Source organism: Embiotoca jacksoni, unplaced genomic scaffold (genome assembly GCF_022577435.1).
Source record: "Embiotoca jacksoni isolate LCO1_2020_lvr unplaced genomic scaffold, fEmbJac1.0.p SCAF_22, whole genome shotgun sequence".
In the NCBI taxonomy this organism is placed as follows: Eukaryota; Metazoa; Chordata; class Actinopteri; family Embiotocidae; genus Embiotoca; species Embiotoca jacksoni.
In genome coordinates this window covers 10,398,050-10,411,265 of record NW_027185363.1, presented here as the reverse complement: position 1 = coordinate 10,411,265, position 13,216 = coordinate 10,398,050, and the positions used below count along the sequence as shown (strand labels likewise).

The 13,216-nt window shown below is 42.1% G+C and overlaps 1 protein-coding gene across 4 annotated transcripts in view; it reads right to left on the bottom strand.

Annotated features, from left to right (window-relative positions):
• The window catches only part of LOC138203184 (receptor-type tyrosine-protein phosphatase mu-like), a 159,714-nt gene that overhangs the window by 108,831 nt on the left and 37,667 nt on the right, over positions 1 to 13,216 (bottom strand). For all 4 annotated transcript variants that reach the window (XM_069157890.1, XM_069157889.1, XM_069157891.1 and 1 more), the window contains exon 3: positions 2,334 to 2,608. In XM_069157890.1, the coding sequence (XP_069013991.1) occupies positions 2,334 to 2,608 (275 nt within the window). The remainder of the gene's footprint in view (positions 1 to 2,333; positions 2,609 to 13,216) is intronic.

The following is a 13,216-nucleotide window of genomic DNA, read 5'->3' as shown; positions in this document are numbered from 1 at the left end:
TGGTCTGCTGTGTGATAAAAAGGGAAACAGAATGCCAGTCCCTTCCCAAACCCAGGGTGTGGTGCCGAGACCCATTACACCACACACGCTGCAGCTACACATGTTTTGCATTCCATTAACCCCTAAATATAATCCTGTATGTTACAGCCAATCATATATATTGATGGTAATGTTCCATGTATGGTGCCATCCAGAAACTTATGTCCCGCAAGCTCCACACAGATATATCTCTGAGATTCCTTTTGTAGCCGAGGAATGTGGAGGCGGGGATGGTTACCATTGTCATCTGGGAGGCAGGATGCCTTCAGATAAGGCTGTCTAATTATACATTTCTTTTTTTGTCTCATGAAATATGAAAGTGAATGTCTTGGGTGCCAATTATGGCCTCATTACAGGCTAATTTAAAGGAAATTAAAAGGCCAACCACTCCATATATCGCCACCAGACAAATGAACTGGCCCCCACACTCTAATTGAAATCCTTTGTTTGTGCAACAGACATCAGTCAGCCTGCCTAATAGCTGTGATATAATTGATTCCAACATCAATGATAGTGCAGTGCATAATTGGGCCTGACCCACAGAGCGAAAATATTCACACGGGACGAAGCTGTTGATGTCACAGGAAAGTTCACCATTCTCATTTGTCAGAGAGACAGACAGTGAACCCAATGTTCAGTGTCTACATCAGCGCGCCAGCGATCCCTGAGGGACACGGCTAAATACGACATTACAGCGGGATTGATTAGCTCTGCCATGGACTCTACTGTATTCAAATCAAGACAGATGAGTACATTTGGGTTTTTCTGTCTCACTGTGCCCGAGGATAAAACAGGTTTTCTTCTCATGCACAAAGTACATATTTCTAATGGCATGTGCACAACATATAAAACGTATGAAGTGTTTTGCCCAATTTGGGAAATGCATGACAATCTCAATTAAAAGTTTTAGGGATGGCCTGACAGAAGAGTAATTATTAGAGGCTGAAAGGCTCTTGATGACTAAAAGCCTTACCGGTAATTAAAAAATAATTTCCAAGTATCAGGTGGCTTCCCTTTGACAATTGCGTATGTTACTATGCAATTAAAGATACCTATAATTAGCGCCATGTTGTTAATTAGTGAAAATTTCCAGCATTGGTCTCTTGTCTTGACTGTGGCTAAGATCATTAGCATCCTCACATTTACCCGTGTTGTCAATTTGGATCTGGAACAAAGAGACAGAGCTTCCACTGGGGTTTGAAAGGCAGCAGATGATGGGAATTTCCCCGAGCACACTGGGAAAGCATCATATGGTATCTCTGGGTCTAAACACTCAACCTTTCTACACGCCAGAGATTTGCTGAAACATAAAATGTCAAAATGTCACTAATATGGAAATCGGTTTGTGACACAGAAGCAGCAGTTCAAGTGTCTGAACTTGCTGAAGCTGATCAAAACATTTCGTAACTTAAAACGAAGATCAATGACAGCGCTCAGACTTGGCTCACTTCTCAGCCACAAATGTCGGCAGGCAGGATGAATCCAAACGCAACAAGCTGCGAGGCAGACTCCTTCAGCTTTACGTCGTGAGCCAAACTGAAAACATTTGACCGGACTGGCTTTGTATTATCTCACACGAGGGTCATCTCCCTGTCAACAGCGAGCAGTTACTATTGCTGGAAGCTGCAGCACATTCTGTCCTGCTCAACTGTTGCCCCCCCCACACACACACACTCCTGTCTTCCTTTCGTCCATGTGCCTCTCATTAAACCTCCCGTCCTCCATTCAGCAGCAAAAAGCTCAGCGGTATCCCTTGTTAACTAAGTTATCAGAGTGGCGATGATGAGCAGGCAGGAGGACTCCCCTCAGCTCGACCGTGGACCGGCTCTGCCAGGCCATAATGAAATAATTCACCCAGGGACCATCTCCCATTGGGAGGTTAAGGGGTCTCTCTGCATCAATTAACATTTGTTGGATTCGTGGAACAAGCCTGGCGAAGACTAATAGCCAGGCATGTGTGAAATCACCTTGCCCCAGCCGGCAGTCATGTGCATTGGTAAGTGAAAATGAGTTTTCAGGATTGGAAAAAGCGAACGGGCTCCGGTGGAAAGGAGAGAGAAAAGATTACCATGGATACCGAGGTAGCCCGAGAAATCAATAATCTTAGGTGTTTTCAATGGGCTATTGTGGAATTGTTTAGGCCATCGAAAATAAAAAAAAATTTGTCTTGCTCCTCCCAGTGAAAAGGCTTTATGACTTTGGCCCAACCACAAAGACCGCTTACAATGAGCAACCCAGATTTGTAATGAGACATTATGCAAAAAGACGGCTTGATTTCCACCACACGTCCTCACCTGATAGAAGTTGGGCCAGTAGGTGCTGATGGCCAGCTCCACCTGTGCCCAGGAGCGAGAGGCCGCACCCGACACGTTCCAAACGGGCATCCCCATGGGACTGTTGTTCTCTTTGATATAGACGTTCAGGTGACCCGGGTGGCTGTTGTCTCGGCCTCCTATGTAGTAGTTAAAGATGACGCAGTGGGTGTCGTTCTCCTTCAGCTGGGGCGTCAGCAGTAAGGCCTTCTGTCCTGCAAAGCGTCCGGACGTGTTCACCATCATAAAGGCTGAACCTGCAACGAGAGGCAAAATATTGTGTTGAACGGGGCTCATCCAACCACCGGTTCAAACACCGTGAGGGAAATACACTTTCAGAGTAAGAAGTCCTGCAAAATAGTATTAACTCTTGCAGTGACTTACAGTATACGTGTACAACTGAAAACCCATCTACGTGGAATGATAGGATGCCAAAATAAAATACAAAACTCTTTACAAAAATATTATTTGAAAATCTTTTGTTAAAGAGTTGATAAAACTGGTGATTTATCCTTTTTAGCCAGTGTTGGTCAGCTGGTTCAAACAACTACTGGATGAATCGCAATAAATGTCGGCACAAACATTCATGGTTCCCAGATGATGTATCCCTGTAACTGCTTGACTTTCCCATCTGTGACCATCAACAGGTTAAAATACTTTCTGGCCAAAACTAATGACATTTACTGGAAACTCAGCTATACTTTGTGTTTGATGTTACCTGCTAACAGACAAAATTTTAAAAAGGTAAACTTCAGTTTTACCTGCGTCACGTGAGCATATTTTCATTGCATTTTACTCAAAAGCTCCGCTGTGATATTAGTGTTTGGTATTGACTCTTACCGTTATTTTACAGGCGACACAATGTGGTCTATTACAAGTGTCTAAACATTTGCATGTTTTGAAAGTTGACGTGTGAGGATCCACCACCGGCTGACAAAACCTTTTTCCAACCCCGAGTACATTGTGAAAATTTAATTGTGCCGATTTTAAACGGTGAGATTCGGACAAAAACATTTTTTTTTTTTAATTCACATAACATAACTAACATGTTATTATTCTGGGAGTACTCCAATCCTGTTGTTTTATAAGTTACATAAGACTCGGAACAACTTCGTAGTGCTTTAGGTAGAATAATTGTGTTCATGTTAGTTATTGTACGCGAGCCTGTGTTTTCTCTGGCAACACAACTTTGATGTCTTGATGTTTAAAGGCAAACCGTTAGAAACAAAACAAAGCGATCAGAGAATCAGAATATTAGCGGAAATTCTGAGGTCTAACAGCGACCAAATAAAAAGGAATAATCTCATAAAAGTATGCAGAGAGCAGGTAAAAAACTGTTCCGAGAACTTTTCTATTAGCAGCGATGATTCTAGCTCGTGACCTTTGATGAGAAAATGCTCTTATCTTTGGATTGATAGAAACTCTCCAATAATTACCGTTCATCAAAACACAAAGGCATATCCCCCCCCCCCCCCCCCCCTCCAAAAAAAAAAGGATACGGGATATTTGAGAAGAGTGTTTTTCCTCAATGACAGGGAGAAAGGAAATGATGAGAAATCAATAAGCTAAAATCTATTTGCCAAGAAAGCCCCATTTAGATTTTATCGCTGTGGTTCAATATTAAAGGTTAATCTAATTCTCTACCCTCTTGCCAATAAAACACAAGTGAGAATTATGATATTGGCAAACTTTCAAGGAGATGCAGAACACATCCTATTTGTCATCATCGTATTTAGCTTGGCTTGGTAATGAGATGGCACAAATCATAACAGCATTTGAAACACGGCCAAAAGAGACACAGTATATATTAAAATATCTTTTTTTGGTAGCGTGCCTATGATTGGGAGGCACATTTTGCTTAGAGGTGAGGCAAACAACCTGTAAGCAGACAGCTCTGCACCGCCGCATGCGAGGCAGAGCTGCAGTGAAGGTGAATCTCTGTCGTTAAATTTAACATGCGGTGATTCACTCAGATGTGGCGTTTAAAAAAAGGGTGAATAAAGTCAACTAAATCAGCAGCCTTGGTCCCCTAGTGTGTCAGCCAAACAGCCTCTCACGAAACCCTATTTGTTCCATCAATGACTCGAGCTTGCCCACTTGTCTTGTTGTGCTGCTCTTGTAACGCTCACCAATTCCATCTGCCTCCAGCTTCAGATAATGAGTGTGGGGGGGGGGTTCTGTCATGTTCACACAATGAAATGGGGGGAGCGGGAGTGGAGGCGGAGGAGGAGGAGGAGGAGGAAGAGCGGTGAGCTGTGATGACACGGAGTCAGCTTCATCGGCTTTGTTTGTCAGGTACAGGCGAGTTGTTGTTTTAAATGATCTTAACGTGTTTTGGGTCAACAGGAGGATGATAACTGATGAGAGGTTGCATATCCATCCAGCACTGTGGTGAAACTATGAATGTGCCAGTGTTACATGAACGATGTGGGTCACAAATGAAGCAAGTGAGGATCTGATGTTTGGGCCAGGAAGTGCACTGTATTTCAATAATAAACTGAGGCTCAGATTTGGCCAAGACAAAAATGAACTGACTGATAATGTTTAAAGAGTTGGTGTAAAGAGATTATTAATAAATGATATAATAAATATTAAATGCAAATCAACAAATACGTGCTGAATTATTAAAGTGTAATTTTGATCCTGACAAAAACTAAATTGTAACTCCATGCCCATTCACTGGCTTTTTCTAGAGCTTTCAGCTGCATCTAATGGTCTTCATCAGTGGATGGCGCTTGCTCAGTTGTCATGGAGATATCCAAGTTGTCATCACATAACTTCAGCGTGAAACTTCGGAACTTCGGAAAGCCAGAACTGTCTCCTTGACGACTGAGAAAAAAAAAGAAATCACATGATGACAACTGAGATATCACCATGACAACGTAGTATACTATCGCTTGAGGAAAACTAGATGAATGATGCGATGGAGGGTTGAGAAAAGAATTTGTTTTTTCAAAATAAATTCATAATTTCAATAAATTGATTTTAGAAAGTGTTTTATTCGTGTGTGCATTCATTTTTTTTTTAACACGTGTGACTTACATTGCCTCTGCTATTTGCGGTTTCACTGTGAGTGTGTGTGTGTGTGTGTGTGTGTGTTAAAGTTCGAGTGTCATACAAAGGTCCATCATACCATCTCCCTGTTTATTGTAACAAAATGGACTTTTTAAAGTTGTGATTAGCTGTTTGTGATTGTGGCTTTCTGATGTGAGGTATGGATTTTTGCTGCATAGCATGATCCCTATTGTTTTGATTTACTAATGTTAAAAGCCTACTGCTGTTCTCGAAAAGCTTTTTAAAATGTATAAATTCACTGATTCCAGTGTTGAAGCTAATTATTTTTCCGGCTGTGCAGAAAGTAGTGTAAAGTACATGAAGAAGGGCAGGAGATGAGTCGACTTTGAGACACTTATTTGTCCAACCTCGATCAGGTGCCTCTATGTGGGAGCTCTAAGGTCTCTTTAATAACATCCAACCATCTGCTCAGATGCCCAAAACATTATTTCTTTTTTTTTTTTTCCCCCTTTGAGGCATCAGCAACCCTTGGTGTGATGTGAACCAGCACTAATAATCAGTTGATGAATTGTTCAGTTGTAGCTCGTGTTACAAAGACAAAGATGCTGGCACCATCGCTTTCCACTATGATTAAAACAGGCTGTTTACTATTCATTTCAAACAGCCTTGTTGTGACAGTGTTGCGCGGGAGATTTATGCACAGCACTGGTCTTTATTGGTAATTAGAGATGAAAATATCAGATCCCTCAAGCTGCATTTGTAAAAAAAAAAATTTTTACTGCTAGGTTCATAAAATATTAATGAAACAATAGGTACAATGTGTAAGAAGTCATTTCTTGTTTAATAATACTTAATGCAGTAGCCATAAATATTAAAGGAGATAGAAATACTAATGTAAATAGAGAATTTCTTCCTCGCTATCAGGCAGGAAGCAGAACTGTCACAACAGGGCTGTGAAGTTCCCGTCACCAAATTTTGAGACCTACAAATTGTCCTGATTTGGGCCAGTGAAGCCGAACACAACAAGGCAGGGAAACTTTGTTCCTTTTCCTTATTATTGACCATCACGAAATGGAAGGATACAGTATTTCAAGTGACAGCATGCCACCTCGTCGTTCTGCCTACGTCACTGTCTGACAGAAGCGAAGTAGATGACAGGAGAACACTGATTGTCATTCAGTTTCTACGCTCTTCAAGCCTAATGACCACATACTCTGCAGGACCTGCTGCACCATGACAAGCTAATTAGCCAGCGAGACTAAGAGCAAATTATAATGACACTGTGTTAGTGCTGTGCTAATGTGCTAGTGATGCACCAGGGTGTTCGTTCTCTCTCTCTCTCTCTCTCACTTCCTCTTCCTCCTTTTTTTTTTTTTTTTATCTCTTGCACCTTAACAATGGCGTGTTCAAGACCAATTAAAAATAGAGAGCTCTCAGCACACTCTAAGCCTGTCTCTGCAACTCCGTAAAGGCCAGGGCTCGGCTATTGTCGAAGGTATTCAGGGGAACAGATTTATTATTATTCCAATGTAGGCCACCTTCACCTTCCATTACAATGATGGCTGAACATGGAGAACATGGAGTCTGGTGTGAAAAATGAATGAGCAGAAGATGAAGTGTTCGTGCTGCCGATGCTACATACATTGAAGCTGCTGTTCTTTGGAAATGAAGGGCACCACGTTGAAATAGAAATGTGCGACTTTCCTTATTCTGGAATATTTTAGTTATTATTAACAAGGATGCTGGGCCTGAAAAAGAGCTTCTGCAAAATTTAAAAAAAAAAAACCACACATTTATCTACCCATATATCACTTATTAATACAATGATTATCAGGCAATTTATTGGCAGTAGCCATAAATTCAAAGGTGTCTCAAAATTTGTTCAGTTTTGATTTTGGCCATAGTCTAAAAAACAATTAGGCCGATGCGAAAAGCGCCTTAAGCTGTAATACCACAAGAGGTTGGCTTCAAAAAGCCTCCGGCGCTATAGACTTCCATTCAACTTGTCTTATAAAATTCAATTCTCAATTCAAAAGTCAATCAAATGTATTAAAGAGTTATTTCGGTTTAGCTAGCTAAAGTCGTTCCTACTTATAAGTTTCCTGGCGTTCCATCTGAAAATAATCCCGTCATAATTATTAAAAAAAAAAAGCTTCAAAAAGCTTTGTTTTGGGGGGCGTGTCTGTGTGATTGACAGACCTGAGGTGCAGTCAGGTTGCTGCTATTGGTGGACGGGACGTAGTATCGCCGTTCACAAACCAATGGGTGACGTCACTGTTGGTTGACACTTGATTGTGGCTCAATTTATTCCTTTGCCCAGTTCCAGTAGATTTCTCTAAACCATCATGAGGAAGTTGAATATCTGGTCAGCATTAGGGAGGTTGTTTGCAATCTAACAAGTGCCTTCTACTCAAATTTAGTCTTTTCCTGCAAGTGTGAACCCACAAATGTTCAGGTTCAGCAGGACATAAGTAATCCAAAATAACAGACTTGGTGGTTTCATGGTATTATGAGCAGTACAGACAGAACCTTGGACTCCAGGGGAAGGCTTGCATCAGGTTAATCCTTTACCCCGACAGCTCACTCAACTGCCAGAGCAGTTAGTAGTTGGACACAGCTTGTGTTGCTCCATATGGTCAGAAAAGTTCCTTCTGCTAAGAGACGAAGCGAGTGGAAAACTGGTAGCCACTAAGGACATTTTTTAATTAGTTTAGTTTGATGGCAAAAAAGTAACGACTGTAATTTGCCGATAGTCTAAAAAAGCATTGGACAGGATGAATTTCTGCTTTTCTGAAATAATCAAACAGTTACAAATGACAGCTATTCAGAATTTCAACGAAGTGACACGACCGCATCGATTTCCTCACGTATTTAGAGTCTCTTTTTCAAATCATTGTAAAATACAGGGTTGGTGAAGTAGACAGACAATTGTCAGAAGAATCCTTTTCTAACCCTCTTCTGTCGAATTTATTCTTCCTTGTTTGACGGCATAAATGTAAAACCCTTGAACCACGACTTTAAAAAGACAAAAGGACAATGATGTATGGTGTTGCAAAGGGTCCCAAGCAAATTGCTCGAGCGGCTGCATTTGTATATCTCCTTTTTAATCCATGGTTCTTAAAAAGATAGGAAAGTCTTCTTAATGGGAAAACGGTCTGATATCGTTTAGTTTGCACAAATAAGGTAGTGTCTAATCGTAATCATCAAAGTCTATAGGTTGAAGGTATTTAGATTAATTATCGGTTGAGTGATGGTGTGAGCACAGGATATAATTTGCAATAATGACTTGCGCTCATTATTTCTCCTCCATTCAGGTCCTGAACTCTGTGAAAATCATTATGTGGGGGGGGGGAATCAGAATGAAGGGGCGCTCTTTAAACCCAAACCCTCCAGGTCTCATTTGCTAATAAAATTCACAGAGGTCACCGCCGCAGGAAAGCACGGGCGCCGCTTCGGAAATGTCAATGAAGACAGGGCTATTCTCACTGTCTGCTACCAATCAAAAATGCTCTCACTGTGAGGGTTAGGCTGCTAATGTGAACAGCCGCGGCCTCCACTCAATTTTCCAGAACCTTTTCTGTGTCCTTTGAAACATGAAAGGAGCCTGATAAAATAACACTGAATAAGTTTGGACTCTCTATATGAAGGACCTGCCACGTTTCTTTGACGGAGTCAAACAGGTTCACCCAAAAACCATCCATCATGCGGAACACGTCACAGACCCGTCACTTCAGTCAGGTGGAACAACTGACCCTTATTATGTTCCCTGGAAGCATCCTTTGTTGCTGCGTGTCAATCAACAGCAATTCTTAATGGCTTAATATGTCATCTTAATATGCAGTACGCACTATTGGCGCTCCGCCGCAATAAATGGGTCATATAATGGCCCATTTGCTAGCTACAAACCCATTATACAACACGTGAGTCACCTACCATTAGCCTTAATTGTTCAAACCATGCACACTCAAGACACAGAAAAGATCCTTTATGCAAATATGTCCTCCATCATGACGGCGCAGTGTGCCGTCTTAATCCTGTTTATGGTGATGGCTAACCTGTTTGCTCGGACGGCGGGACATTTTCGTAACCCCACAAACTTGCTAAATTGAAAAATCGCAGTCTCTCGCACTCGGGAATTAATTCACGAATTGATCAGACGTCCTAATTTGCTGTTCGGTTTGGTCGCCTAATCATATAATGGGGTTTCTCCTTAACCTCGTAACCTTGCCAAACACCGCACACGCATAGTTGTGAATGGCTCCAAAGCAATTAGCTTATTTTCGCAATGTGGTGCCCGCTCCCTCCGCAACAGCAAATCCCATCTTTTGCTGATGTGATTTAAATTCTGATTAAATTTCTGACGTCCTTCAGTCGGTGGGTGTTCTCTCGTCTCATATTTTAAGTGGCCGGCCTTCTCCTTTCTCATCTGAACAAGCACACTCAGCGCCATAAACACTTGCTGTCCAGGTGAAGCAGAGGGACTTCCAAAGCCTCCGAACTGAGACGATCACGAAGGTGAACACTTTATGACTTTTTTAAAATGATCCGTCTTATCCATGCACGGCAGTCGAACTCCACAAAAGAGTGAGCTGCATTTGCATGAAGGCATTATGGACCTGACAAGACAGAACAAGAATGAGAGGAGATCACTGTTACGCTGTGAAGAACCTCACTCTGCCAAATCCTTCGCCATTGTCTCGGTGTCATTATCGACCAAGGACGGGCCATCAAAACAAAGACCCCGTGCAACAGTGAGACAAAAACATTCAATTTCTCTCCTGCAACATATTTAGAGCGGACATTAAGAATAAAACAATAAGTAATTTAGCTGGAGCTGCATTTGCTATTGTGCCTGGCAGAATACAAAAACCCTAATTAATCTCCGTTAGAGGACCTTCTTTCTCCTCCTCTCGCCATTATTCCCCGGAACGAGTCTCGGGGGAGAGCCAGGGAGCAGCAGCCTACCATCAGAGAGGAGGCAGCCTCTGCACCAGCTGGGGCTCACTAAAAACAGCTTCCTTCTTAATGGCATCTGGACACCCCCAAAACCACACTGCTTAACTTCCCCATCAAGTTAGCTTCACCCATTCTTCAAAGAAGAAGAATCAGTTTCGAGACAAAAGTCTTTGATTTAAGTGTTGTAATTTTCCTATCAAATGATATGCAATCCAAGCCAATGCTCAGTTATTACAGAAGTGCATCCAGCTCCGTTCTCCAAAGCTGAATGAACATTGGCGGCGACGGTTGTATTATCAGCGTCCAGGACAGATGAGGCTTGTTGGTAATAACAGGACCGGCAGTGACAGTTCTGCCGGGGGTTTCTCCAGTTGGCTTGGGAGAGGAACACGCTGGGGAGTGCCCGAGCAGACGTGCAGAGCCTCAGAACTGGGCTGAACCGCTCTAGAAGGAGCCAAAGCATGCAATCAGCGCCACGCGGAGGGACAAACAAGGCGACTCTCCGTCCAGACATAGCAATTAGGTAGGGAGCAGATCGTCATAAACAACCAAGACTTTCAGGCACTGTTTGGCTCTTCTTCGTGTGACCAGCGGGCTTGTTTTTTTCTCTTGTTGCGTTTCATTTCACTTTTTCCGTTTTGGTAGTCTGATTTGCATGCCGGGATTGGAACTGGGCCAGTTTGGGCTTTGATTGCAGGACGAGCTTTGTAGGATGAAGGAGAGTCCACAGCAAGACTGACATCAAACTCCGCTTAACATCTCCCAGGAGTGAATTCTGTACACTCGCCACACAGCACCTTAATTCAGGATGCCTCGAACTGATTTCACAAACCTTTGATGCATATTTTTGCATGCATATACTAGCTAGTGTGCAGCTGTCAGGTCTGAATGTTATTAACCTCTAATAAAAAGAAAAAATCATATTGCATGATGAAGTTTTCTTAAAAAACAAACAAAAAAACAAAAACTTCTCTAGTTTTTAAGACTATCAACTTCTTGTGGCACTGAAGTCATAGACACTGCTTGGAAATACTGGAGTTTCAATCAAAGACAGACAGAAACGTCAATTCAGGACGACCCTGCAAAACTTGATTATGTTTAAGGACAAATTATTCAAATCTAGTCCCAACATCCTTTAAATTTTAGCTTTATACAACATCTCAACCGCAGCTACAATATGGCTTCAGTCAGGAAAGATTAGGGATAGGACAATCAAAGGTTGAGGGTAGAAAACAAATCTACGCCTCACTGTAGAACATTTGGCAGGTGAGGAAAAGATTGCAGGTTAAATGCAGGTCTGACATGCTACACCACTACGAACTCCCCACCCTCACTACATTAAGGCCACACAACTTCCTTCAACAGCACTGAAGGTAAAGTCAATGAACTTGAACGGTGAAGTGCAGAATCGTCCAAAATTCTAAGGGACTCTGGAATTGGAGTTTACATGAGAGCTAGATATCTAATCCTCTGAGGGGATTTGATCGGTAAACTCAGCGAGCGCATGGCACACCTAAACTATCATTTAAATCACACATTCACATTGACATTAAGAACATCCCTATTTGAACACATACGGCTCCGTCTACAGCCAATTTTAAAAAAGGTGTTTGAGGTAGCAATGCCTTCTGTTCTCTGTTCTGAGCCCATTTCAATTCCATTTCCATCCTGACATGCCAGGTAGGATAACAATCTGTTCTGAGAGTATGATAAGGTCGTTTTGTGAAGATTCATAAGTGCAGGTTGAGAGTAAGACAGCAATCAGAGGTGAGATAGCTTTTCCACCGGCGTGGCTTTCACCTAAATGCATTTTTACCCATCGACCTCCTCTCTAGTAGCCGTAAAACAATTTCACCCGTCAAGTGCACTACATTTCACATCCCTTTCGATGTGGTCAAAGAGGAGAGATTACAATTTTGCACAGCAGGTTGAGTGCTCACACTGTGAAATGGAGAAAGAGCTGCAACCTGTTAATTACGCACAATTCAAGATGCGCAGGTAGAAAACAAGCCGATCTGAAGTGTACTCAGACTAGGAAGCACAATCAGGGACGCCTCTTAACCAGACATGGGATTTTAATCAGATGTGTTAAATTTAGACCGAGCGCCGCTGTGTTAATTTGTAGGTCAAGGCTTTTCCAGATTTCACTGTAACCTTTGCCCAGCCTCCGTGTGTCCCGACATTAATCAATTGCGATGGAAAAAAGGAGACGCTTCCCCTCCGTGGAAAGTAATTTCTCCGGGGCAGTTCAACACGCATCATCCTGATGTGCACACTAAACAGGTCTGGGCACTGACTGTTTAAAATTAGTGAGGACCTGCTAATTAATTCCCCCTCTGTCACTGGGGGGCCCGATGCAATCTATCTGTGATGCAGCCTTTGTGAGATTAGGCGTCAGATAGGGGAGGAAAACAATATCCATTAGTTTGCAACGCTACCTTTGTTATAACGCCAAAAAAAGGGAGGGAAAAAAAAAAAAAAAAAACACGTCATTCCATTAGTCTAATTCCTTAGGTGCTTCCTGCTCAGTGGTGGTGATATCTCTGCATTTCAAATCAAATGAAAAGCGATCAATGGAACATTAAAGAGACAAATTGTGTGCGACAGACACAAAATGCAGGGAAAGCATTTTAATGAATTTCAATATGTGGCTGACGGATAGACCTCTTCAATTAAAATGGATCACAGTGCTTTGATATCAAATCGTGCTTTTGTCTCGGTTCATGTGACTGTCCCAAACATCCCATGTATCAGACACTTTTGAGGAAACGAGTTGCATCAACATCCCACATCAATAACAAAAGAGAAGAAAACAGTGTTGGAACTTGAGAGAAGAAAATTACAACATTGTTTTCTCTTTTAATGCAGTACAAGATTAAATAGTAGCACATACA